Source organism: Phocoena phocoena, chromosome 1 (assembly GCF_963924675.1).
Source record: "Phocoena phocoena chromosome 1, mPhoPho1.1, whole genome shotgun sequence".
In the NCBI taxonomy this organism is placed as follows: domain Eukaryota; kingdom Metazoa; phylum Chordata; class Mammalia; order Artiodactyla; family Phocoenidae; genus Phocoena; species Phocoena phocoena.
The window spans coordinates 108,767,146-108,794,554 of record NC_089219.1 but is presented as its reverse complement, the minus strand read 5'-3'; the positions used below and the strand labels follow the sequence as shown (position 1 = coordinate 108,794,554).

At 37.5% G+C, this 27,409-nt stretch overlaps 1 protein-coding gene across 10 annotated transcripts in view; it reads right to left on the bottom strand.

Annotated features, from left to right (window-relative positions):
• The window catches only part of RPRD2 (regulation of nuclear pre-mRNA domain containing 2), a 79,890-nt gene that overhangs the window by 28,622 nt on the left and 23,859 nt on the right, over nt 1-27,409 (bottom strand). For all 10 annotated transcript variants that reach the window (XM_065877256.1, XM_065877270.1, XM_065877264.1 and 7 more), the window contains exon 2: nt 14,804-14,933. In XM_065877256.1, coding sequence (XP_065733328.1) covers nt 14,804-14,933 — 130 coding nt within the window. The remainder of the gene's footprint in view (nt 1-14,803; nt 14,934-27,409) is intronic.

Sequence of the window (27,409 nt, the reverse complement as noted above, 5' to 3'; positions counted from 1 at the left end):
GATGTTGAACCACCCTTGCATCCTTGGAATATATCACACTGGATCATGGTCTATGATCCTTTTATGATTCAGCTTGCTAACATATTTTTCCTTTTTTTTTTAATTGACATATAGTTGATTTATAATGTTGTGTTAGTTTCTTTTTTCTTAAATTTATTTATTTTATTTATATTTATTTTTGGCTGCATTGGGTCTTCATTGCTCTGCACCGGCTTTCTCTAGTTGCGGTGAGCGGGGGCTACTCTTCACTGCAGTGCATGAGCTTCTCATTGTGGTGGCTTCTGTTGTTGCAGAGCATGGGCTTCAGTAGTTGTGGCACACGGGCTCAGTAGTTGTGGCTCACGGGCTCTAGAGTACAGGCTCAGTAGTTGTGGCACATGGGCCCAGTTGCTCCACAGCATGTGGGATCTTCCCGGACCAGGACTTGAACCCGTGTCCCCTGCACTGGCAGGCAGGTTCTTAACCACTGAGCCACCAGGGAAGCCCCATACAATGTTGTGTTAGTTTCTGATGTACAGCAAAGTGATTTGGTTATACACATATATATTCTTTTTCCCATTCTTTTCCATTATAGGTTATTACAAGGTATTGAATATAGTTCCCTGTGCTATACAGTAGGACCTTGTTGTTTATCTATTTTATATATAGTAGTGTGTATCTGTTAATGTCAAGTTCCTAATTTATCCACCTACGCTTTCCCCTTTGGTAACCAGAAGTTTGTTTTCTATGTCTGTGAGTCTGTTTTTGTTTTGTAAATAAGTTCATTTGTATCATTTTAAAAGATTCCATATGTAAGTGATATCATATATTTGTCTTTCTCTAACTCACTTCATGTAGTATGATAATCTCTAGGATCCATCCATGTTGCTGCAAACAGCATTATTTCATTCTTTTTTATGGTTGAGTAATATTTCATTGTATGTGTGTGTGTGTACACACACACACACACACACACACTACATCTTCTTTACCCATTCATCTGTCGATGGACACTTATGTTGCTTCCACATCTTGGCTATTACAAACAGTGCTGCTATGAACACTGGGGCACATGTATCTTTTTGAATTAGTTTTCATCTTTTCTGGATACATGTCCAGGAGTGGGATTGCTGGATCATACGGTAACTCTATTTTTAGTTTTTTTAAGGAACTTCCATACTGTTCTCCACAGTGGCTGCACCAATTTACAGTTCCACCAACACTGTAGGCAAGGATTCCCTTTTCTCCACACCCTCTCCAGCATTTATTATTTGTAGACTTTTTGATGATGGCCATTCTGACTGGTGAGGTGATTCCTCATTGTAGCTCTGATTTGCATTTCTCTAATAATTAGTGATGCTGAGCATCCTTTCATGTGCCTGTTGGGCATCTGGATGTCTTCTTTAGAGAAAAGTCTGTTTAGGTCTTCTGCCCATTTTTTGATTGGGTTGTTTGTTTTTTTGATATTGAGCTGTATGACCTATTTGAATATTTGGGAAAATAAGCCCTTGTTAGTCTCATTGTTTGCAAATATTTTCTCCCAGTCCATAGGTTGTCTTTTCATTTTGTTTATGGTTTCCTTTGCTGTGCAAAAGCTTGTAAGTTTAATTAGGTGCCACTTGTTTACTTTTGCTTTTATTTTTTTTTTGCCTTGGGATACTGACCTAAGAAAACATTGCTATGATTTATGTCAGAGAAGGTTTTGCCTATGCTCTCTTCTAGTTTTATGGTGTCACGTCTTATATTTAAGTCTCTAAGCCATTTTGAGTTTATTTTTGTGTATGGTGTGAGGAAGTATTCTAACTTCACTGATTTACATGTGGCTGTCCAGTTTTCCCAACATCACTTGCTAAAGAGACTATCTTTTCTCCATTGTATATTCTTGCCTCCTTTGTTGAAGATTAGTTAACCATAGGTATGTGGGTTAATTTCTGAGTTGGCTTGCTAATGTTTTGTTGAGAACTTTTGCATCTATGTTCACGAGATACTGGCCTGTAATTTTCTTTTTTGTGTGTTGTCTTTGTCTGGTTTTAGTATCAGGGTGACCAGACTCGTAAAATAAGTTAGGATGTGTTCCCTCCTCTTCAATTTTTTAAAATAGTTTGAGGAGGACAGGTACTAAATCTTCTTTGAATGTTTGTCTACTGCCAGGTTTTAAGTGTAGAAAGTCCTCCTACCAGAGATTTTTTACATTATAACTTATTTTCTTTCATCTCTCTTTTCATGATTAACGTTTCTTTTTTTCCTCCTCTGTTTTGGTTTATTTATTAATTTAATTAATGGAAAATAGGCATACCCTAATATTTCTTTTTAATGTTCAGCTGTATAATTCATTTAAAGACCGCTGGTGTATAAATGTAAAGTTAAGCTCTAATCTAAACAGATTTCCAATTAATTGTTTCAATATCATAATTTCTCTTTTCCTCATTTACTGTGCTTCCTCTAGAATATAATTATTAATCTTTTTCTTGGCTGTAAATTCTGCACCATTGATCCATTTTTACACTATACTGTATTATCTTCAAAACTGTAGCTTATCTTCCCTCATTACGATTATACTTCAGAACATTTCTTATATTCTCATTTGCTTATTTTCCTGGAGTAAATTTAGAGTAATGTTAAGTTCCAAAAGAGGTGATACTTTGGCATTTTTAATTTGAATTATATTAGGAGAATATATTAATTTAAACAAAGCATTATTTTCTAATTATTATCTATGAATTATTAATACATTATTCTTTACTGCAGCAAAGCATTAATAAATTTATATTCAACATTCCCAAATACAATTTATTCATAAAGGTCTCACATATTTCCTGTTAAGGTTATTCTTAGGTATTTCATATATTTTATTGCTAGTATGATTCACCATCCCTCTTACTGCTAACTTCCCAGAGTAAAAGTGATTCAGAAGTTTGTTGATGGTAAATTGTTCTCAGTTTTTGTTTCTCTGGAGAATCATCTTTATATGGTTTGTCTAGCTCTTGAAAGTAGTCTTGCTTTGTATGCAAATCCATGTTTTTTTTTAATTAATTAATTTTTGGATGCATTGGGTCTTCATTGCTACACGCGGGCTTTCTCCAGTTGCAGCAAATGGGGGCTACTCTTCGTTGTGGTGCACAGGTTTCTCATTGTCGCGGCCTCTCACTGTGGAGCATGGGCTCTAGGCACGAGGGCTTCAGCAGTTATGGCTCGCGGGCCCTAGAGCACAGGCTAAGTAGTTGTGGCTCACAGGCTTAGTCGCTCCATGGCATGTGGGATCTTCCCAGACCAGTGCTCAAACCCGTGTCCCCTGCATTGGCAGGCAGATTCTTAACCACTGCGCCACCAGGGAAGTCCCACAAATCCATGTTGACGGCTATTTTCTTTCAATGCTATAAAAATATTTTTCGTAACTGCCTTCTGGTTTCACTGTTGCAGTTTAGAAGTCTGTTGTCAGTCTAACTGTAGTCCTTGTGCATGTGATCTGACTGTCTTTTCTCTTGACTACTTTGTTTTTTCAACTGTCATAAAATAATAACATAAAACTTGCCATTTTAACCATTTTAAATGTACAACTCAGTGGCATTAGTTATATCCACAATGTTGTACAATGACCTCTGTCTGTTTCCAACAATTTTCACTGCCCTAAACAGAAACTCTGTACCCAGTAAACAATTAACTCCGTATTACCCCTTTCCTCCAGCTCCTAACAATTTCTAATCTTTCTGTCTCTATGGATTTACCTATTCTAGACATTTTCTATAAATGGAGTCATACAATATTTCCCATATAACCACAATTCTACCTTCTGTTTCTATGAATCTGACTACTGTAGTTACTTCATATAAGTGGAATGATACAATAGTTGTGCTTCTGTGATTGGTTTATTTCACTTAGCATAATGTCTTCAAGATTCATCTACATTGTAGCATGTGTCAGAATTCTCTCCTTTTTAAGGTTGAATGATATTCTGTTTTATGTATATACCATATTTTGTTTATCTGTTCATCTGAAAATTGGGCTGGTTCCTTCTTTTGGCTATTGTAAAAAGTGCTGTTATGAACAAGGGTGTACAAACATCCATTTGATTTCCTGCTTTCATTTTTTTTTTGTACATATCCAGGAGTAGAACTGCTGGATCATATAGTAATTCTCTGTTTAACTTTTGAAGAACCATCAAACTTTTTCCATAGCAGCTGCACCATTTTACATTCCTACAGAGATGCAGAAGTTTTTCCTCATTCTCTCTAACACTTATTTTCTGGTTTTATTTTGTTTTTAAATTAGTTATCCTAGTAGGTGTGAACGCTTTGGCTGCTTTTAAAAATCTTTTTGTTTTGTAATTTCATCACAATGAATGACTAGGTATAAATTTTTTATTTACCCTGGTTAGTATATGTTGTGCTTCCTATCTTTGAAGATTCATGTTTTGTTTTGTTTCATCACTTTCAAAGTGTTCTCAGCCATTACCTCTTTGAAAGAACTCAGAAGTTCTCTCCTCCAGGATTCTCATTTGATGTTAATTAGGCCTTTCATTCTATTCTTCATTTTTCTACTTCCTTCTCTCTACTGCTGCATTCTAATTTCTTCAGAACTATTTTCTAGCTTAATCTCTTTTTCCCTTCTAGAATTCCTACTGGTTCTTTTGCCCAAATATCTTATCCATTGTTCATTTTATTCCATTTAATCTTTCTTTAACATCTCTTATAATTGTCTTATATACCCTGTCTGATAATTCTAGTATCTGAAGCTCATTGTGAGGGGATCTAAATCTGCTGATTCTCCTTTGTGGTGCTTTGTTTCCCAATGTATTTGGCGACCTTTGATGGTGAGCACATATTTTTTTGATCTGTGAGATTCCTGGTGATCTAAGTAGGAAATGTGTTCCTGGAGAGCAAATCTATACTGGAAGCCAGGGGGACTTATGACTCAAGACTACTTTATCCCCTTTCCAGAGCCCAGATCGTGTGGTAGGTACTCTGAGATAGGCATACTAATTAATGTCAGCTCTGCCATTCTAATATGTCCACTGTTATTGGTTCAGCTAATATTTTGTCAAGAATGTAATTGTTTTATAAAAAAGGACCCTTTGGAATTGATGGCTGGCCATTCAGCCAGAAGCCAAGTCATAATTATCTGTAAATGTCTGTTTACAGAGCTTCCTCCTGCCAGGAGTTATAACTTATTTACTGTTGCTTCTTCAGCACCTACAAAGTGTTCACTAAATAGTAAATGAATGAATGACAACTGGATTTTGTCATTTTCAAATCCAACTATTCATTATGAAGTCCCAACAGCTATTCACCGAAGTCTCAAGTAAAATATGCTGGAAAAACAGCAACTGCTAAGAAATCATAAAAATAAGACCAGGGTATAATATAGTAAAAAACAGCACTAGATGGGGAAACTAGAGGTTTTAGTTCTGGTTTCAGTGAGAAGTCTTTTGGGAACTAGGTTTCTTCATTTGTAAAATGATTTTTACTAAACAATTTCTGTTAGCTCTAAAATTCTTGGCTAGATTCGTTCTTTATATGAACACAGAACTCTCAAACTTCCACAATCCAACCATCTCTTGAACTTACAAATTCAACTAAAATAAAAAACCAAAACAAAATCCAAAATAGCAGTTTTACTTACCTTGTAATTCTAGACCTCTATTTCAGCCATTACTGATCACAACCTTAATTTCTACAGAACATACAATTATTACCACACACAACATGATTAAATATAAACTTTGTTGTTTGACTTACAAGTAACAAAAAAACTGACTGACTTGCAGAATTGCTAGGATGTTGAATAGATGCTTCCTATGCTAGCAACCCTCGCCCCTGGACCACTTTTAAAACAGCAAGGTATTAGCCAATTATTTCAAGGCATAAAGTTGATAAGGAGTACAAGAGGTGCCCAGGTATCACAGATAAAATAAAGAGAACTAGGGAATTTCCTGGCGGTCCACTGGTTAGGACTCCGCGCTCTCACTGCCGAGGGCCCAGGTTTAGTCCTTGGTTGGGGAACTGACATCCCACAAGCTGCGCAGAGTGGCAAAAAAACAAAACAAAACCAAACCAGAACCAAACAGCATAATCTTGTGCCTCACTCAAGAATATCTTTTCTTTATCAGTATCTTATTTCTGGGACATCATCAGAATAATGTGCTATATATCTTGCAGGTTCTTAATAAATATTTGCCAACTGACTGAATGGAAGACCAAATATTGGGTCAACTCAAGGAGGAGGCAGTCAATACTTAATTCCAAAAACCTTGTAGCTCAGAAATTAGATGGAGAGAGATTTTTATCTCTAAAAACTTGCTACTCTGTATCTCCTAAAATAATCCCCATTTATAAAACTTATCTTTTTTATTTGCCTATAACAAATGTTTTCCCTAGTGTGTCACTTGTCTTTAATTTTATGGTGTCTTCTATAATGTAGAAGTTTAATTTTGATGTACTTAAATTTACAAATACTTTTCTTTATTTCTGTTCTTGGTGTCTTAAGAGCTTTCTAAACTAACCCTTATAGTCATGAACATATTCATATTTTCTTCTAACATTTTAACGTTTTGTTTTATACATCAAGGTAATTCATTTGGGATATATTTTTGTGTACTGTGTTGGGAAACATTTAACATTTAATTTTATTTTTTCCACACAGAAAGTCCATGTCCCAGAATCACTTATTGAAGAGTTCATCTTCCCCCCAATGAACTGTAATGCAACTGCTACCATTTACAGAGGTCCCATATATGTATGAGTCCATTTGTGGGCTCTCTGTTTTGTTCCTTAAATCTATTTGTCTATGCTTGTATTAATACCATACTCTTTTAATTACTATAGTCAAATAATAATTCTTGATATTTCATATGTTAAGTCCAACTTGGCTTTTTTTTTTTTTTTTGCGGTATGCGGGCCTCTCACTGTTGTGGCCTCTCCTGTTGTGGCCTCTCCTGTTGTGGAGTACAGGCTCCGGACGCGCAGGCTCAGCGGCCATGGCTTATGGGCCCAGCCGCTCCGCGGCATGTGGGATCTTCCCGGTCCAGGGCACGAACCCGTGTCCCCTGCATCGGCAGGCAGACTCTCAACCACTGCGCCACCAAGGAAGCCCCAACTTGGCTTTTTATCAACAGTCTTGACTACTCCTAAGACACGGACTCCTCTATATGAATTTTAGAATCAGTATAACAAATTTCTTAAAATGTCCTACTGGGAACTTGATTAAAGTGTACTGTATTTACATGCTGATTTTTGTCTTTTTGAAACAGTTTATAATTTTCTTCATAAAGGTCTCAACACACTTTTGTTCTAGGTACCTATAAGCTTTTGTTATTACTGCTAATAATATTCCTTTTTTCTTAAATTATATTTTAACTGGTTATTTCTGATATACTGAAATGCTATTGATTCTTATACGTTGATTTGTATCCAGCAACTTGGTTGAATCCTCATTAGTCTGTAAATTCTCTTGGATTTCCTATGAATATGATCACAAAGTCTCCATTTATCTTTTTACCCCATATGATTCCCCTGAAAACATTTTATAATTCTTCAACTATAAATCAGAATTTGCAAATTAAACAAAAATACAGTAAATACCATTCATACTAACATTGATTTAAAGTGATAAATATTTTGTCGAAACCAAGTACAAGGTGCAGTGCAAACATAATACTGAAGATATACACTGAATTTAATATTTTTTTAATTTATCAAGCCTATAATACTATTATCATTCAATTATTTCACCATTTTTGAACTACTATGAACTTTTTTTTAGTCGAAATTATTAGTGCCTTCAACTGATACAAACCATTATTTATATATTAAAGCCATCTTTAACCTTTCCTCATTAGCCTTTGATAAAGTAATATTATCTTATGTCAAAATACAAACACATGATAACACAGCCACTGAAAATGAGTCACAGAACTGTTAATAAGGTAATCATACGGATGACACTTAATACGCTTAGACAATCCACAGACCCTTTAAACTATATCTATGGACCCACCTAGGAATATCTAGGCCTGTACTTAAGAAATACAGCTTTACAGCTCTCCATGGTATTTCTATCCATGCATCAAGCTAACCAACCACCTATGATGTGACAAGCATTGTGCTGGGAGCAGAATGTCTGGGAGATAGAAACTGGTGACAAAAAGCATGTGTATCGGGCTTCCCAGGTGGCGCAGTGGTTGAGAGTCCGCCTGCCGATGCAGGGGACACGGGTTCGTGCCCCGGTCCGGGAGGATCCCACATGCTGTGGAGCGGCTGGGCCAGTGAGCCATGGCCACTGAGCCTGCGCGTCCAGAGCCTGTGCTCTGCAACGGGAGGGGCCACAACAGTGAGAGGCCCGCATATAGAAAAAAAAAAAAAGCATGTGTATCAATTACAAGGCAGTGTTTTAGGTGCTATGACAGAAGTAGAGACAGGTATAATGGTAGCAAAGAAGAATTGTTTAATCCAGACTAGGAAGTAGAAGTCAGGAAGGGAAAATTTCTTGAGGATAGTAAGTGTATAAGGAAGGTGAAAGGATAGAGCAAACAAAACTCCACAGAGTTCATACCTAATTGGGAATACTGTACTGCTCTACGGTTGATTATACAATTTGTTCTACTAGGTTGTCAATTTGATTTTCAAAAGGAATCAACTTCTTAAATTCATTTACTTAATACTGTAATTTGAAAACTGTTTAGTCCAAATAAATCTTACATTATGGAAAAGTTGCATATAATTACATATGATATATATTATAAACAAATGATTAAAAAGTGAACAGCCATGTAATCACAACCCAGGTCAAGAAATAAAATATCGCTAGCTCCCCAGAGGACCTGAGTGGACCCCTTCAAGTTTACAATCCCTTCCACCTACCTAGGATGGTAGACTTCTGTGATAATTGTTTCCTTACTTTTCTTTGTTTTAACGTGTAGGTAGGTATAAACAAGAGTTCATTTTTTGCCAAATTTGAACTTTATATAAATGGATTCATACTATATATACGTAAATATTCCTTTGTACTTTCAATCAATATTTTATGAGATTTGTCTATGTCATTGCATATAACTGAAATTCATTAATTTTCCTTGCTGCCTGGTATTCCAGTATGCTACAATTCATTCACTTTACTGTAGAAAAATGTTTCCAAATTTTTTTTATTAGGGTTTTCACTTTATTAATTTATTTTCTGGCTGTGCTGCGCTGCTTGTGAGATCTTAGTTCTCCAACCAGGGGTCAAACCTGGGCCCCCTAAAGTGGAAGCACAAGAGTCCTAACCAATGGACTGCTAGGGAATTCCCCAAATTTTTATTACCATAGACAATGTTGCTATGAAAATTCCCTTCCACTGATCTTGCTGCACATATGCAAAAGTTGCTCAGGGGTAAAAGCCTATGGGTGGAATTGCAAGATCTGTACATAAACTTTTTTTTTTTTGCAGTACGCAGGCCTCTCACTGTTGTGGCCTCTCCCGTTGCGGAGCACAGGCTCCGGACGCGCAGGCTCAGCGGCCATGGCTCACGGGCCCAGCCGCTCCGCGGCATGTGGGATCTTCCCGGACCGGGGCACAAACCTGTGTCCCCTCCCACGGCAGGTGGACTCTCAACCACTGCGCCACCAGGGAAGCCCTGTACATAAACTTTTTAAAATGAGGTTGTTTTATACCAATCAACCCTCAAAGCAACAGTATATAAGAGCTTCCACTGTGCCACAATCTTGCTAATGTTCATACTGGTGGACTTTAAGATTTATGCCTTATCTGGTACGTATGTGTGCTGGTTATTAATTTACTGTCTCTCAGCTCTAACATGACCTTCCCTTGTGGTACCGGAGCCAGACTCTGCAAACTCTATTGCCCCTTGGTTCAGTGTTGGACTCTGACAACAGAGAGCCCTAGAGTGACACCGAGAGGCTAGAAGAGGCAGTACGGATTCTTCTTTTGGTGTTCTATTTTCAAGTGGATCAGCTTAGAGGCATCCTGGGTGCATTTTAGCATAGCTTTTGTAGTTCAGCGGTGAGTGCTCTCCAGCCTGTTTCTTAACCACTAGTGACAGGTAGCATGTTCTTACAGCAATCCACTCTTTCCTCAGGTTTGAATCTTAGCTTGGGGTGGGGTGGGGTGAGTCCTTATTTACTTTTCCCTCAGGTTCAGAGGTAGTAGCTGCTTTCAGCAGATACTATTCCATAACACCTTAGAGTTAGTTTATTCTTTCTAGTAGTTAGCTACCTTTTACCTACTTAACGATTCTTCATATTAAATCTTCCCTGTTTAAATTACTGATATGTGATTTATGTCTTCTGATTGGGACTTAATTTATATGATATGTCTCAGCAGTTCTAGGGCTATATGACATGATATCAGAACAGACTGAATGCAAAAAGCAGGTAAGAAAATATAGCTGTCTGATATTAAGCCAGACATTAAAGAGATCTGGCAAGAATGCAAAACACCACCACTCTTTTCACTAAAATTTTAAGTGTTGGTTATTAACGTTTATTGTTTTAAAAGTTATTAATAAATATATAAATAATTTCTGGTTTGATTTCTACAAGTGCCAGGTAAAACTAAAATCTTCAAATTTTTTGTCTTTCTCTTATTTTGTAACTCTTTATATATTCTGGATATGAACCTTTTGTTGACTGCATAAAAATATTTTCTCCCACTCTGTGGCTTGTCTTTTCACTTTTTTTTTTAAAATTTATTTTTGGCTGCATTGGGTCTTCGTTGCTGCGTGCGGGCTTTCTCTAGTTGTGGCGAGTGGGGGCTACTCTTTGATGCAGTGCATGGGCTTCTCATTGCAGTGGCTTCTCTTGTGGAGCATGGGCTCTAGGCGCCCGGGCTTCAGTAGTTGTGGCACATTGGCTTAACTGCTCCACGGCACATGGGATCTTCCCGGACCAGGGCTTGAACCCGTGTCCCCTGCATTGGCAGGCAGATTCTTAACCACTGCGTCACCAGGGAAGCCCTTTGTCTTCTCACTCTTTATAGTGTCTTTCAATTAAATGGAAGGGTCTTCATTTTAATGTAGCTGTATTTATTAATCTTATGAGGTAAGGTCATGAAATATTCTCCTATATTGTCTTCAAAAGATTTGTAGTTCTTTCATGTTTAAGTATTTAATATGCAATTGATTTTTGTGTATGATGTGAGTGGGATCTAATTTTTTCTATATAGCCAATTTGTCCCAGCAATATTTATGAAAAAGTTATTCTTTTTCTACTACCTAATAGTTTCATACAGAGACCAAGTATATATACTGGTCTGTTTCTAGACTTTGTATTATGTTCTACCAGTTTCTTTGGTTATCTCTGGGCAAATATCACACTGTTTTATTTATCGTAGCTTTATAATCAGTCTTGAAATCTGGTAGAGCCAGTCTTCCCACCTTGTTGTTCTTCAAGAGTTTCTAGGCTTTCTCTTTGTGGGGGAAGGGGAAGAAGGAGCTCTCTGCACTTCCATACAAAATTCAAAATCAATTAATAAAATAGTGGGGAAAAACACTACTCAGAGCCTAATTAAGACTGCTTTGGATTTATAAATCAATTTGGGAAGAAATGACATTAAATATTGAGTCTTCCCTATCCACAAATTATTTCTTTAGGTTTTCTATACTGTTTCTCAATTATGTTTTATAATTTTTTCAATAGAGATCTCATACGTCTTTTGTTAAGATTTATTTCTAGATACAGTTGATTCTCGTTAATTGCAGATTCTGTATTTGCAAATTCACCCACTTACTAAAATTTATTTGTAACTCCAAAATTTAGTCATCAGATGTGTTTTGTTTGGCTAGCAATAAATTTTTTAGAATGTGATTTAGCTTCACACATTTAAAAATTGGGAGGCTTCATATAAGAATCTAGATTTTGACCTAGCTTAAAAAATGAGAAATCTTTGGAAGGTCTGAAAGCATAGGTCAACAGTGAACTCGTTTCTTTATGGCCATAGGCTAGGGCTGAGTAGCTGTTGCCCCCTTTAGATGGGTTTTTCCTTACAGTCTACCCACTTCACTCACCTGGGTTAACTGTCTGGAACTTCTAAACATTTGCCCCTCCTCAATTAAAGGGATTTAAATGATAGCCTTAAATTAAGAGAAATGAATTCACAAAAGGGTAGAAATGAGTCTAAAATATAACCGTGAACAGAAATTTAAAAGGGGGATGGGATGGGGTTGTTTATGGAATACTAAAGCTCATATCCTAATATACTCTCATTTATCATATACTTTATAATTAATTTCTTTATAAGTGAGAATATATTCTGTTTCACTGATATAGTCTTCTACTCCTGATTCTATTATTGTTTTAAAATATATACAAGATAAGTGACAGGGGAACTCTGACTCTGATGTTCTTATAAACAATTATCTTGAATATGTATCCTTCCACATCAAACCCTACTGAGATTCTGACTGGGATTACACAATGAATTTATAGATTACATATTGGGAGAGAATCATATTTTTAACAATACCAAATCTTTCCCTTCAGAAGTATGTATTGGGCTTCCATGGTGGCGCAGTGGTTGAGAGTCTGCCTGCCGATGCAGGGGACGCGGGTTCGTGCCCTGGACCAGGAGGATCCCACATGCCGCGGAGCGACTGGGCCCGTGAGCCATGGCTGCTGAGCCTGCGTGCGTCCGGAGCCTGTGCTCCGCAACGGGAGAGACCACAACAGTGAGAGGCCTGTGTACCACACACACACAAAAAAAAAGTATGTATCTATCTCTTCACTTATCCAGGTCTTCTTATAAAATTTTCTCTACAAAAGCCTTACATACTTCTTAATATATTTATTTTGGGGTGGGGTTTCCTTTATTTGGGGGGGGGAGGCAGTACTTCTTGTTGTAAAAGGAATCTTTTTTTTCTAATTACATTTTTAATTGGTTACTGCTAGCATATATAGGAAATCTACTGCTTTTCTACGTTGAATTTGAATCTGGCTATTTAACTGAACTCTCTTATTAGTTGATTCTATGTAGGCCAGGGGTCAGCAAACTACAAACCTCAAGCCAAATCTGGCCAGCTGCCTGATTTGTAAATAAAGTTTTAGGAACACAGCCACACCCATTTGCTTATGGCTGCTTTTATGCTAGAATGGCAGAGTTGAGTAGTGGCAACAGAGATCCTATGGCCTGCAGAGCCTAAAATACTATCTGGTCTTTTATAGAAAAAGGTTGCCCACCCCTGATGTAGGTAATCCTATTATCTGCAAATAATGATAATTCTATCTCTTCTAAATGCCTTCTCATTATTTATTTATTTAGAAATGAATGGAATCTCAACATAATGGTGAACAGTAATGATGATAGAGGGCACTACTGTCCTGAAATGCTTTTATTGCTTCACCATTAAGTCTGATTTTATCATAGGTTTCTGAAGATATCCTTCATTGAGTTAAAAACATTTTCAGAGCTTAAAATTTTAAAGGACTGTACTTTATTCTGAGATTATGCCATTCCTACGTTTTTCTGTGAAATAGTAATACAAAGTGGTTGTTTTTAAAAATATCTTTACATGGTAAAATAAAAGGTGACAACCCTATATTAATCCATGAACTAGGTCATGAAATCTAAGTATAGGATACATTAGGTTAAGTTTTTAAGACTATAATGATATTTACAGCAGAAACTCTAAGTGGAGATCATGTAGCACACTGCTTTTCTTACTCAAAATTATACTGGATGTATATATGTAAAGAAGCAGCACAGACTAGTGGTTAGGTGGCAAAGAACATAAGCTTCGGGGTCTAGACAGGCTTGGGTAGGAATTCTGCCAAATACCAGCCCCCCGCCCCCAACCTGGTAGCTGTGAGAGCTTAGGCAAGCTACTTAATGTCTCTAAGCCAGTTTCCTCCGCCTTAAAATGGGGCTAATAGTAATAGCCACTTTAAATGTTGTTCTCAGGTTTAAACAACCTGAAGTACACGAAGCACTTTGTATAATAATAATAATAATATCTGGTCAATTATGACTGCTCAATAAATGTAGGTGATATTACTGTTATTATTTTATGTACTTCTGACGTGTATAAATCTTTATTACTTAGTATATAAAAATAAGACCACATTTTAATCTTTTGTAATACCAAAGTAGACATCTTAAGTCTACAATCCAAAGGAAGGAACAAGGATCATTCCATTCTAACTGGGTTAATACTAACAAATGGATCAATAATATATGATAGTCATATATTCAAATATATATTATGCTAAAAAGTACATAATTCGAGGAAATATTTAGCTATTTTGATTTTTCCATGTAATTGTTTATCCTCCAATTGTGTGTAGATGTGTGTGTTTCTCACACCAAGCAAACAGCTTACAAATATGGATGAAACACAAGGAAAACACTATTAATACAGGACAAAAATAAGATCAAACATAAGTGTTCCAGCACTTTGAGAAATGCTGGACACAACTTTGCTAATGGAGTAAATCAATATGGAATTAAGAATAAATATTTTCATTTCTCCCTAATTACACAGATTTCATGAAGGGGGCAAGATTTCAGAAAGACTCTGAAAGAAAAATGGAAATGTGTAAAAAACACAAAAACAGAAAAAGCAGTTAGAAAGAAGTACAGCCAGAGAGCATGACCAGGAGATACACTCTCCTGGTCAAGTTAGGAGAGAAGAGGCAGAGCATAAATAACTGACAAGTTTTCAAAAAGGGAGGAAAGAGTCTTTAAAAAAAAAGTGTATTACCAGGAAAGTTACAATGAACAATTTGGACAAAATATCCTTGGATCTTCAAGCATGTGCAACTATTACAGTTCTTACTAACAGGAAACTAAAATTCTAAATTTTCTAAGCTTAGATCCCAAAGAGGATTAAGAATTTACTTACTTCACTAGAGCAGCTGCTTCTGGAAGTACATCAGCAAACGATTCACGGAATATGATTGCGTTTTTCCTTTTACAGTTCTGTATGACATCATTGGCAAGGTAAAAGAGATTCAAACGGTGGGGATAGGCAGCTGGAGATGACAAAAGACAATAAATAAGACCAAATGAGTCAATTTATACTTAGTACAACTTATTCCAAATACAGTGTTCTCAAACTGTATAACTGCTACTACAAGGATGGATGATGAATAAACAGACAAATGAGCTAATGGATCAAGTTACTGAACCTAATGCCTAAAAACCTTGACTGCTTCAGGTTAAGTTTCTATTCTACGTATTCCTTTAGCAAATTTCTACTTCACTTTGTATGTATTTGGCACTAGAAAACCCATTAACTCTGGAGAAGCTCAAATAAAACAAAACTGTTCTCCCAGACATTTGGGAAGACAAAAAATTGAGTTGAAGTAGTTCACTTTGCTGCAGAAACACCAGGGTTAGTGGAAGGAGAATGAGTTTTAGAATCCAATCAGAATGTGACCTTAGGCAAGCAAATTGCTTAACCTCCTCTACATTATTATTGCAGACAGACTCTTTTCATCAACCAGTCCAGACACATCTAAGTCCTCCCATCTACTGGAAGAGAGGCTCTGCTGCCACTTTCATCACTAGGCGAATGTCCTGGGAAATAAGTAATTTGAGCCCATAAACTCACCCACATCAACCTTTTTTAAGGTCCAGGACAGGGCCCAATCAATTTACTATCTGGAACCTTGAGCAAAGCCACCCTAGGTTTTATTATTATCCTGAAAAATTTTACTGTCTGTATGGAAGATGATTCATCATGTTTTCTAGTCTCGATCTCAAATGCAGCAACCTCCAAGAACCACTTCTTTCTACATTTTAAAATCACCCTTTCTGACCACAACCATCCATTCCATTATATTTGTCCTTCCATTTCATCAAGATCTCAGTTCTTTATTTTCTCTAACTCACATATAGTCTCTTTTAGTACTCAATTCTTTCTCTACCAATTCGAGTCTTTCTGATCCATTATCGAAACCACTCATATCAAAACCTTCATTTGCTTTTCGTCCTCCCTACAATTTAGGCTTTCTATCACATGTATTCAACAAAATCCTAAATCTGGATCAATCTAACTGAACGCCTTTACTGCACCTTTATTTCTGCCCCTGGGTTCTGCTGAAGAAAAATCATACCACCAGAAGTACTGAAACAATGTAAATTCAGTCCCTTCCTTCAGTGGGCCCTCCTTCCATACGTCTTTAATCAGCATCCTCTCTCATTTGCTGTAAGAGCTATTTCAAACTTTACCACTCTTGCCAAGCGCCCTCTCTTACCACATTCTCACTCTCAGGAGATAAGCTTAATATACTATTTCACAGAGAAGCAGAAATCATTAGATGGGAATTATGTTCTCTCAAAAAGTGTACCCAGGGACTTCCCTGGTGGCGCAGTGGTTAAGAATCTGCCTGCCAATGCAGGGGACATGGGTTCGATCCCTGGTCCAGGAAGATTCCACATGCCACGGAGCAACTAAGCCTGTGTGCCACAACTACTGAAGACTGCGTGCCTAGAGCCCATGCTCCGCAACAAGAAAAGCCACCGCAATGAGAGACCTGCGAACCGCAACAAAGAGTAGGCCCCACTCGCCACAACTAGAGAAAGCCCGCGCGCAGCAACAAAGACCCAATGCAGTCAAAATTAAATAAATACATAAATTTATTATTTTTTTAATGTACCCATACGTAAACCCATCCAGATCAATTTACCTAAGTCAGTTAAGATATTTCAGATTAGGGATCTGAAAGAGTGTTATATACTCACTGTCTCTAATTTCTAGTAACTCCGTAATTATAGGAGCTACCTTTTTTTGTACTTAAAAAATATGCGGGCTTCCCTGGTGGCACAGTGGTTGGGGGTCCGCCTGCCAATGCGGGGTACGCGGGTTTAGGCCCTGGTCTGGGGGGGTCCCGCATGCCGTGGAGCAACTAAGCCCGTGCGCCACGGCTACTGAAGCCGGCGCCCTGGAGCCCATGCTGCGCAACAAGAGAGGCCACTGCGGTGAGAGGCCCGTGCACTGCAGCGGGAAGTGGCCCCCGTTCGCTGCAACCAGAGAAAAGCCCACGCGCAGCAATGAAGACCCAACGCAGCCAAAAAATAAAATAAAATAATAAAATAAATTTATTTTAAAAAATGCAATCTACCATGTGAGGAGCCTTATATAAATTATGCTATCTCATTTATGTTGCCATCACTTCACTCAAACAGCAATTACCAATATTACCAATAAACTCCAACTTATTAAACCCAAAGGAGATTTTTCTTTAATATATTTATCTATTTATTTTTGGCTGTGTTGGGTCTTGTTGCTGTGTGCCGGCTTTCTCTAGTTGCAGCGAGCGGGGGTTACTCTTTGTTGTGGTGAGCAGGCTTCTCATTGCAGTGGCTTCTCTTGTTGGGAAGCGCGGGCTCTAGGAGTATGGGCTCAGTAGTTGTAGCCTGCGGGCTCTAGAGCACAGGCTCAGTAGTTAGTGGCACACGGGCTTAGTTGCTCCGTGGCACCTTCCCGGACCAGGGCTCGAACATGTGTCCCCTACGTTGGCAGGCAGATTCTTAACCACTGCACCACTAGGGAAGCCCCAAAAGGAGATTTTTTAAAATGCTATTTCTACAAAGAACTATCATTTCCACCAGGCTTTGGCACACAGAATAATGTGCTATAGTAATCCCTTTTTGTTTCTGTTATAATCATTCTCTTAGTTCTCCTCTGACGTCTCTAGCTCTTCCTCCATATATATACACAGGTGGACATGATAGGTAGGCAGCTCTGCTTGTGATCATCCTCCTTTATTTATTTCGTTTTTTAAAATATTTATTTATTTATTTATTTGCAGGTCGCAGGCTCCTTAGTTGTGGCATGCAGGTTTCTTAGTTGTGGCACACAGGCTTAGTTGTGGCATGCTACTCTCAGTTGCAGCATGCGTGTGGGATCTAGTTCCCTGACCAGGGATCAAACCCAGGCCCCCTGCACTGGGAGTGTGGAGTCTTATCCACCGCGCCACCAGTGAAGTCCTCAATCCTCCTTTAAATGTTGATGCTCCCCAGGGTTCTCTCCTGAGCACTCTTCTCGATTCACCCGTAGCATAGAGTTGTAAGATTTCAGGTTCAAAATCAGATAGTCTGTTCTATTCCTGGCTTTATCACTTATTAGCTTTAGGGTCTTATACATTACCTAACTTCTATATGTTACTTTTTTTTTTCTTTGCAAAATGACAAACTCATGGGTTGTTATAAGAATTAAATAAAACAATGTATGTAAAGCATTTAGGACTTTGCTTAGCCAACAGAAAATGGAATGCTATCAGCATAATTATCCACATTTAACTACTACCACCTAAGTACCAATGACTCCCATATCCATAGATTTCATACTTGGATTTCCCTTTACCAGTCAATGCACACATCTACTTCGAAGTCTCAGAGATACCTTGAACTTGGTTTTTCAATATTTTATTAATAATCTTCCTCCTCTTCCATCTGTTACTGCTCTTGTATTTAGCTAGAATTTCAGCAGTCTTTTTTGGCTCTTCTTCTTCCCTGCCTGACCCTCATCCCCTTTTGATAACTCTCCAAGTCCAGCCAATTTTGTCTCCCAATAACATTTTTCAAATTTATCCCCTCTTCTCCTTCTCTTCCTACCATTGCTCTTTGCTGGGTCATCACTTTTGACCCGGACTACTACTGAAATAGCCTCCTAACTGGTTATCCTGCCTTGGACTTGGTCTTCTCAAATTTATTCTCTACATTGTTGCTAAATTCATCTTCTAATACGTAAACAGTATCCAACTATTTCTCAGATCAAATCTGTCAATGATTTCCAACTGCTTACTAGAAAATGCCCAAGCACCTTAGTCTTCATTTATATTCTGGATCTTACCTTCTCTTTCAGTCTCATCTCCTCCCCCTTCAAATTCAAAATTCCACCTTTAATGAATTACTCACAGTTCCCAGAAACACACCTCTCTCTCTCTCACAGAACTTTCCTTTTCTTTGATAACCCATCCTAAATAATCTTCAGTGTTTTCTACTCACCCATAGGAAAAAGTCAAAAATTTTAAATTAATTCATGTCAGATTCTGACCCCTCTCTACCTCAACTTCCCAAAACAAATCACCCCAAACTTTTTTTTTTTTTTGGCCATGCCACGTGGCTTGCAGGCTCTTAGTTCCCCCACCAGGGACTGAACCCAGGCCCTTGGCAGTGAAAGCTTGGAGTCCTAACCAGGAAATTCCTGCCCTAAACTATTACTGGAGAGATTAAGAGATTCAAGGTACAGAGCAATCTGATGTAACTAATTTGTGTTTCTGAAATGGACATAGGTTTGGACTAGCCAGCTATAAATGATATTTTTGGATCAACTGAAGAAATGTGAATGCGGTCTGGGATCAGATAAAATGAAAATTTACGGAAATGGAAATAAATCATCAACTGGAGGGAAAACACAGTAATTATAGAATGATCTCATGTTAGGAAAAACATCTGTGAAAGAGATCAGAAAGAATAAGGAATTAAGTTTTAACAGTACTGATCTCTATTTTTTTCACTTTTGCTTGCCTGTATTATAATTTTCTGTAATATATATTTGCTGCTTCCATTATTGATTAAGGAAATATAATCGCTTTTGTCCAAAAAGTTTAACTGACTGTCTTAAACTAATTTGTATTTCAGCCTGGACCTATTCTTTGAACTGCAGACTCAAATATCCAACTTCCTACCCAACATCTCTCTTGGGATATTTAATACACAGCTCAAGACTCAACGTGTGATATTCTGATCTCTTCCTCTTAATTCTCTCCTCCTATAGTCTTCTCCATCCCAGTAAATGGCATTTCTTCTGTGGTGGTTTTTTTCAGCCAAAAATCGGGTCATCCTTGATTCCCCTCTTTCACACTCCATATCCAAACTCACAATGCAGATCTCAGTAACGCTACCTTTGAAATATATACAGATTTAGGAAGTTACAAATGCAGAAAGAAGGAGGTTAGAATAAACCCTGTGGTGCTGGACTGTAACTGGAAGTCTTGGTATGAATTCACAGTTATATATAGAAAACATATACTTATTCAAGAGATAAAAGTTAATGTCACTATTAATGAGGCAGATTGACATTATGTTCCTCCAAATATATATAATGCTTTAAGAACACAGCATCACTTCTGTGGTATTCCTGCCCAAAACTGCATAACCTGAATCTAAAAACAAAAACAAAAAAACAGACAAACATAAATTTATGGATTATTTTACAAGTTACTGGTCTATAGTCTTCAAAAATTTCAGGGTCATGAAAGATAAGGAAAGACTAAAGAACTGTTTCAGACTGAAGTAAACTAAAGAGATGTGACAACTCTAACAAATGACCCTGGACTTTTAAAGGACCATTATTGGGGCTTCCCTGGTGGCGCAGTGGTTGAGAGTCCGCCTGCCGCTGCAGGGGACACAGGTTCGTGCCCCGGTCCGGGAAGATCTCGCATGCCACGGAGCGGCTGGGCCCATGAGCCATGGCCGCTGAGCCTGCGCGTCCGGAGCCTGTGCTCCGCAACCAGAGAGGCCACAACAGTGAGAGGCCCACGTACCGCAAAAAACAAACAACAACAAAAAAGACCATTATTGGGATAACTGGCAAAATTCAATTAAGGTCTGTGGATTCGATGGTGGTACTGTATCAGTTTTCATTTCCTGGTTTTGGTGGTTGTACAGATGTTACATAACAACTGTTGCAATGTACTGAACTGTGTCTCCCCAAAATTCATATGTTGAAGTCCTAACCCCCAATGTTACTGTATGTGGAGATAAGGTCTATAAGGAGGTAATTAAGGTTACGTGAGGACATAATGGTGGGGCCTTGATAAGACGACACGAGTGTCCTTAGACATCAGAGGAACTCTGCCTCCCCCCAAACCCTCCTCCACCACGTGAGGACACAGTAAGAAGGTGGCCATCTACAAGCCAGGAAGAGAACTTTTACCAGAAACTGAACCCTGTCAGACCTTGATCTTAGCCTTTCCACCCTCTAGAACTGTAAGAAAATAAATTTCTGCTGTTTAAGCCACACAGTTTGTGGTATTTTGTTATGGCAGCCCAAGCTTATTGATACAACTATATAAGGAAATGAACTGCTTTTAAGGACACTGAAGTATTAAACAGGGCATCATGTCTGCAACATACTCTCAAATAAGTGTGTGTGTGTGTGTGTGTGTGTGTACGTGTATATGAAGAGAGCAATAAGAGATTAAAGTAAATATGGTAAAATGTTAATTACTGGGGAATCTGGTGAAAGGCACACAAGAGGTATTTGTAATATACTGCAGCTTTAAATTTGAAATTATTTAAAAATAACAAATTTTTAAAAATACATAGACTCCAACTATTATTTATCATTGCCTCCTGGTTTAAGTCATATCATCTTTTGCTTGAATTATTGAATTAGCCTCTCAACTGGTCTCCTTGCTTCTACCTTTGTCCCACTTCAGTCTAGATCCTTTCAAAATATAAATCTGATCATATTATTACTTTGCTGCTTTAAATCCCTCCAGTAATGGCTCTCGTCCTTACTCAGGGTAAAGATCAAAGTCCTTACTATGGCCTGTAAGTCCTAAACAATCTGACCTTGCATTATCTCTCTGATCCCCAGTCCTGGTAACCATTCATTCCATTCCAGTCACTCTGGCCACCTTGCAACTGCAAGACCTACAACACACCTGGCATACTCTTGCTTCAGGGTCCTTTGAGCTCCCTGCTCCCTCTGCTTGGAACATTCTTTTCCCATATAATCTCATGGTTTACTCTCTCGCTGCCTTTAAATCTTTGCCCAAATGTCACTTTCTCAGTGACTTTCTGTATTTCCGTGACCAGGAAAACTGCAACATCAAACCACCAACACTCCTATCACCCCTTGTTTTTTCTACCCGATATACTATAATTTACTTACTTTATCTTTTGCCTGTCTCCCCGATGAGGACAAGGATTTTCATCAGTTTTGTTTAGTGTTGAATTCTCAGCACCTAGGACCATGCCTAACACATAGTAGGCTTTCAGTAACTATTTCTTGAATAAATAAATTAGAAAAAAGGAGAAGGAAAATACAAAGAAAAGAAAAAGTACTCATGAAAATGAGTACTAGAGTCTTCTATTCAGTTTGGTTAATAATCCCATAAGGTAGCTGGCTTCTGAGTACCTACAGAGTAGATAGGGACCAGACTTCCATCTAAGATACCGTTAGGTACTGTAATTAGTGCACGATTTTAAGAATTAATCTTTTGTCTTAGGTACTGATTTTAGAACCCGAGTAAATGACTTCAATGTACACTGAAAGAGCCACATCTAAGCTAAAAAATTCAAAATGGTCTCTCAACATTTGTAAAGTATCAACTCAGAAGTTCTTTGAATAATTTGCCACTAGGAACATTTGTTAAATATCATTATATATAATTATCTAGAAATCTACTAAATCCAAACATTCCCTAACTCTAAACAGAAAACTACTCAGTGTTATCAATGATCTGTAAAGAGCCAAAAGAAAATCAGAATCTAAATATCCACCAGTAGTAGAGTTGACAATCATTAATCAAATATGAAGACCATACAGAAAATAGAAAAATGGTTTACATATTGAAAGTGGAGAAAACAAAAAATATATGTCAACCTTGCCTCTTGCTTCCCCTTACTTTCTACATTTAAGTCCTGTTAATCCTACCTTCTTATTACTGCGTATTTCTGAATTTAAGATAAGATTGTTTATAACATGCACATTTTATACACCACCAAGAAATTTTAAAAGTGCTTCCAGTTAGCTGAATGAAACCATCAACTGTAAAATACATACTGCTTTCAAACATGTTAAAATGTGAAAAGACAACGTACATCCTAGAATTGATGAAGTACATTAATTTCTAGTTCATTTTTTCCCTCCCCATTTCTTTTGCCACTACCCTACTTCAGTTTCTCATCATTACTACAACAAACTTCTTAATAACTGATCTCTGTCTGTAGTTTCAATGCATTTTCCAGACTGCTGGGAATTAATCCCACCAGTATGCTTGTCCCTGTGTACAAAGATATTCTTGCAGCACTATTTCCAACAAAAGTCTGGAAATATCCTAAAAGTTCTTAATAGGGGCTTCGCTAAATAAATTCTGTTACCTCCATCTAGCTGAAAAGTATGTAACTATTAAAAAACTTGTGTTTTTAATAGTTCATTTCACAGTTCATTTAGAACTATCTCCAAGATATAAAGCAAAAACAAGATATAATGGGTCTGGGCTTCCCTGGTGGCGCAGTGGTTGGGAGTCCACCTGACGATGCAGGGGACGCGGGTTCGTGCCCCAGTCCGGGAGGATCCCACGTGCCGCGGAGCGGCTGGGCCCATGAGCCGTGGCCTCTGGGCCTGTGCGTCCGGGGCCCATGCTCCGCAGCGGGAGGGGCCGCGGCAGTGAGAGGCCCGCGCACCGCAAAAAAAAAAAAAAAAAGATACGATGGGTCTACTTTGCTAGTATATGTGTACAAAAGTACAAACAAGCATATACTTCATATTTATAGAGAATACCTCTGGGAAGATATATAAGAAACTACTAACAGTGATGCCTCTACAGAAGGAAACCAAGGGATCAAGAGAGATAGAGACAGTCATGACAGAGCAATTCATTTTCTATCGTACACTTTTTGGAATTTGGGCATGTATTTACTTATTCAAAATAATACATTAAAAATTAAAAAGAAAACACCCCTATGCCACTACATTTTATGTCCTTCCTCAATACTGCTAAAGCACCTTGTATATAGATACTGTACTTTTTCACTTGGAATTTAAAACATCCATTTATAAATGTTTCCTCATCAGACCATGAGTTCTTTCAGCACACTGGCTTGGTATCTCAATGCCAATCAACTATTTATCAGGTATACAATTAATATCTTCTATTGAATAAATGAATACTAACCAAAGCCTCCCTTCTAAAATCATCCCCATCCAGGCCTCATCTTCCCCCATGCTCCAAATTATCTGTTTCTCTCTCTTATCAATTATCCCCAAATGTTTTGGGGTCTCCTAGATAACACCAAGCAATGATCTAGGATGTGAAGGAGATTGAACCTTTTACTCCTGTCCCTTGTTAACCAAATCCATCTTCTGTAAGTCTATATTACAGGGTCTTAAACAACAACCCCCCACCATTGCCCTTTCATACCATTTACTCTTTCAAGTTTACCCTGATTTCACTAATACGAAAATGCTGGGGAAAAGAGGAATAGCAAATAAATAATGTAATCTGCCCCACCTTAGTGCTAAGGAGAGTCCTGTCTCAAATACATATAGCAGAATTCTCATTCCTTTCAGAGGATGGTATAGCAGAAAGAAAACAGAAATTGGACTCAGACATACATCAATTCAAATTTTACCTCAATAACTGAGTCATGACCTTGACTAAAATTTTATGTCTCTGAGCCTTTATTTCCATCCTTAAAATGAATATAATAGCTCAAGACTTTGGAAGGAATAAATAATATACGTTAAATGTCTGTTTATAGTACCTACTAGAGAACAAGTCAAATACTTCACTAATGGCAGTTGTTTTCTCCCAGTTTTCCTTCCCTGTAAGCTAGTATATATCAGGTGAGTATGAGGGGGAAATGCCATTTGATTAAACTAATCTAAATTAAGGTATGTATGATAATAGTTTCTTTCTCTTTAACCCTGGCCTCTGAAAACGGGGAGAGAAAAGGCTATTTTATTCTTAGCTCCTCCAATTCCAGGACTCCCTTGCTCTATTCTGGCTCCTGACATCTAGGAGGCTTGTGAAACATCTAGGTTGCAAAAAAATCAGAAGCGGAATCACTTGGGAACCCTAGTCTTCGGAGAAGTCCAAGGGCTTCAACTCAACCAGTTTTCTTCTCAGCTGACCTCAGAAACACTTGGTTTGTCTATAGTAATACTAAATATAGAGATTTATATGAGTTGTTTAATTGCTTACACCTAATAACTATGCAGAGTAACTATGTACATATCATTTAATAAGCGAAATGTTTTAAAAAGTTGATTATAACCAAAACTCTGTTCAAGAACGATTCAAATGTTGGTTAATTAAATAGCCAAGCTGTCTGTTCATGGATTTTAAAAAACGTTCACACTATTTCTTCCATCTAAAATGACATTACTCTTCTCCTTTTATTATTTGAATTCTCATCTCAAAACCCAAGTCAAAACCCTGGTCCTCAAAGACAGCTCTTGAAACCACTTCCATCTTTCTTAACTCTGAACTTACACTGCTCTTATATTTAACATCATGTACTGCTTCACACATTAGCTTTTCCTTGGCTTGATTGTAAACTCTTTGAAACAGAATTATATCATTTACTTCTTTTCCATCTTTCATAGTGCTGAATACAAACTAGCCATTTATTATGTTTTTGTTGACCGACTGCCTACTTCCATAGTCTAACTTGAGGCCAAAAAAAGCAGATTATTCCTTTTCATCTTCAATGAGTATTAGCACAACTATTTATTATTTACATTAATGAAGGGAAATACTAGTGTGGCTAATCCCAACAAATTAATTCCCAAAACATTTCCACTGTACATTTAGAATATATCATATCAATTCTTTTAACAAATATATCTCGGTAATTATGTACTTAAGTTTATGTCACAATAATCTACCTTACTCTCCACACCTGATACTTCTCTAACAGAGAAGGAAGAGAGATGCCACAAGATTAGCAAAGAGTAACTTGTGAGAAAACAATCAACTTTTTATAACCAGGGTGTCATATGATATTTCAACATCAATGTCGCCACCACCACCAAGAAAGTATATGTGAAACCAAGAGTTATAAACTTATATATTTACCAAAAACTTAGAGGAATTAATTTCCATAACACTTTCACAATATGTCAACCAATCAGCTGTCAAAGTCAGGTACTGTGCCCTTTTTTCTCCATCTATCTAATAACTATAGAAAAATTTCCAAGAAGCAGTATAATATGGCCTGGTGCAGCAGTTCCCAAATTCTGGCCATAGCCTGTGATGAAATTTCCATTGGTTTGCAGAGAAATGAGAAAAATAAGGACAGAGCAGCTTATTTTTCCTGAAGCAAAATGTATCCAAGTTAAAGAATGGTTCTCTATTATCTTCTTCCTATTTTTCTGGTAATTAAAATATCTTTATGAAATGATGGTAATGATTTTAATGTCCTCAATTAGAAATACGAACAATCCTATTTCAGTACCTTTAGTTTTTCTATTTTCTTAAATTGATTGGCCCATGTCTAGAAACTACTAGTCCAATAGATCTCCTCTGATCCTGACTCACTGTGAGCTACCAAAATAAATGAATGCTTAAACACTTCATTGCTTAGTTTGCTTTTTATGATCAATAATTAGACTTGTGTGTTAACTGTGCTGGAAAAATTTCTTTCTTGAGATTACATGGACCCATGATCTGTGGATCACAAAAATGCCAGAAGCAGCATTAGTGTATAAAGATGGTCTTTTATTTATCCCAAGAACTTAAGGATGGCTTTATCTTAGAAAATCTGTAAATATCATTCACTATATTTACAGAAAAATTCTTGATAAAATTCTGTGTCTGCTGAAGTAGATACTGTTAGCAAATAACAATTTCCGTTAGAAATAAAAAGGAACCACATAACCTGATAATGAAGTCTTAAATACAAAGAGTGAAGTACCATAGAGGTAAGACTATCATATATATCAGATCAGTTCTTCCACACTGATCAACACATTCAATAGAATTCCAGTCAAAATCCTAATAAAATACATTAAGGAATTTGACAAGCTGATTCTCCATTTTATATGGAAGTGCAAAGGCCTAAGAATAAAAAGACACAAGGTAGAAGAATGTGGCCTCCCAGATACCATGATGTCATATAACAGGCTATGGAATTTGCACAGGTATGGCCAAATTGACCATTAGAACCAAATGGAGAGCCCATACACAGATCTGTGTTAACTGACATTTATGACAGGGGTAGCACTGCAGATCACTGGGAAAAAAGGAGAATGCTATTCATTAAAGTAGATAGGACAATGGTGTTTCTACATGGAAAAAAAATGAAAATGAACTCTATCATGTCATATACAAAAATCAGTTCTGGGGCTTCCCTGGTGGCGCAGTGGTTGAGAGTCCGCCTACCGATGCAGAGAACACGGGTTCGTGCCCCGGTCCGGGAAGATCCCATATGCCGTGGAGCGGCTAGGCCCGTGAGCCATGGCCGCTGAGCCTGCGTGTCCGGAGCCTGTGCTCCGCAATGGGAGAGGCACAGCAGTGAGAGGCCCACTTACCGCAAAAAAAAAAAAAAAAAAAAAAAATCAGTTCTCAATGGAATAAGGACAAATACAATAGGCTAACCAAAGGCTTCAGCAGAAAACACAGGAGAACATCTTTATGACCATAAGGTAGGGAAAGAGTTCTTAAACCAAACACAGTGTGCCAACCATAATAAAAAGTGGGTTAACCACAATACATATATAAATCTAATATTATTAAAATTAAGAACCTCTCTTCATCAAAAA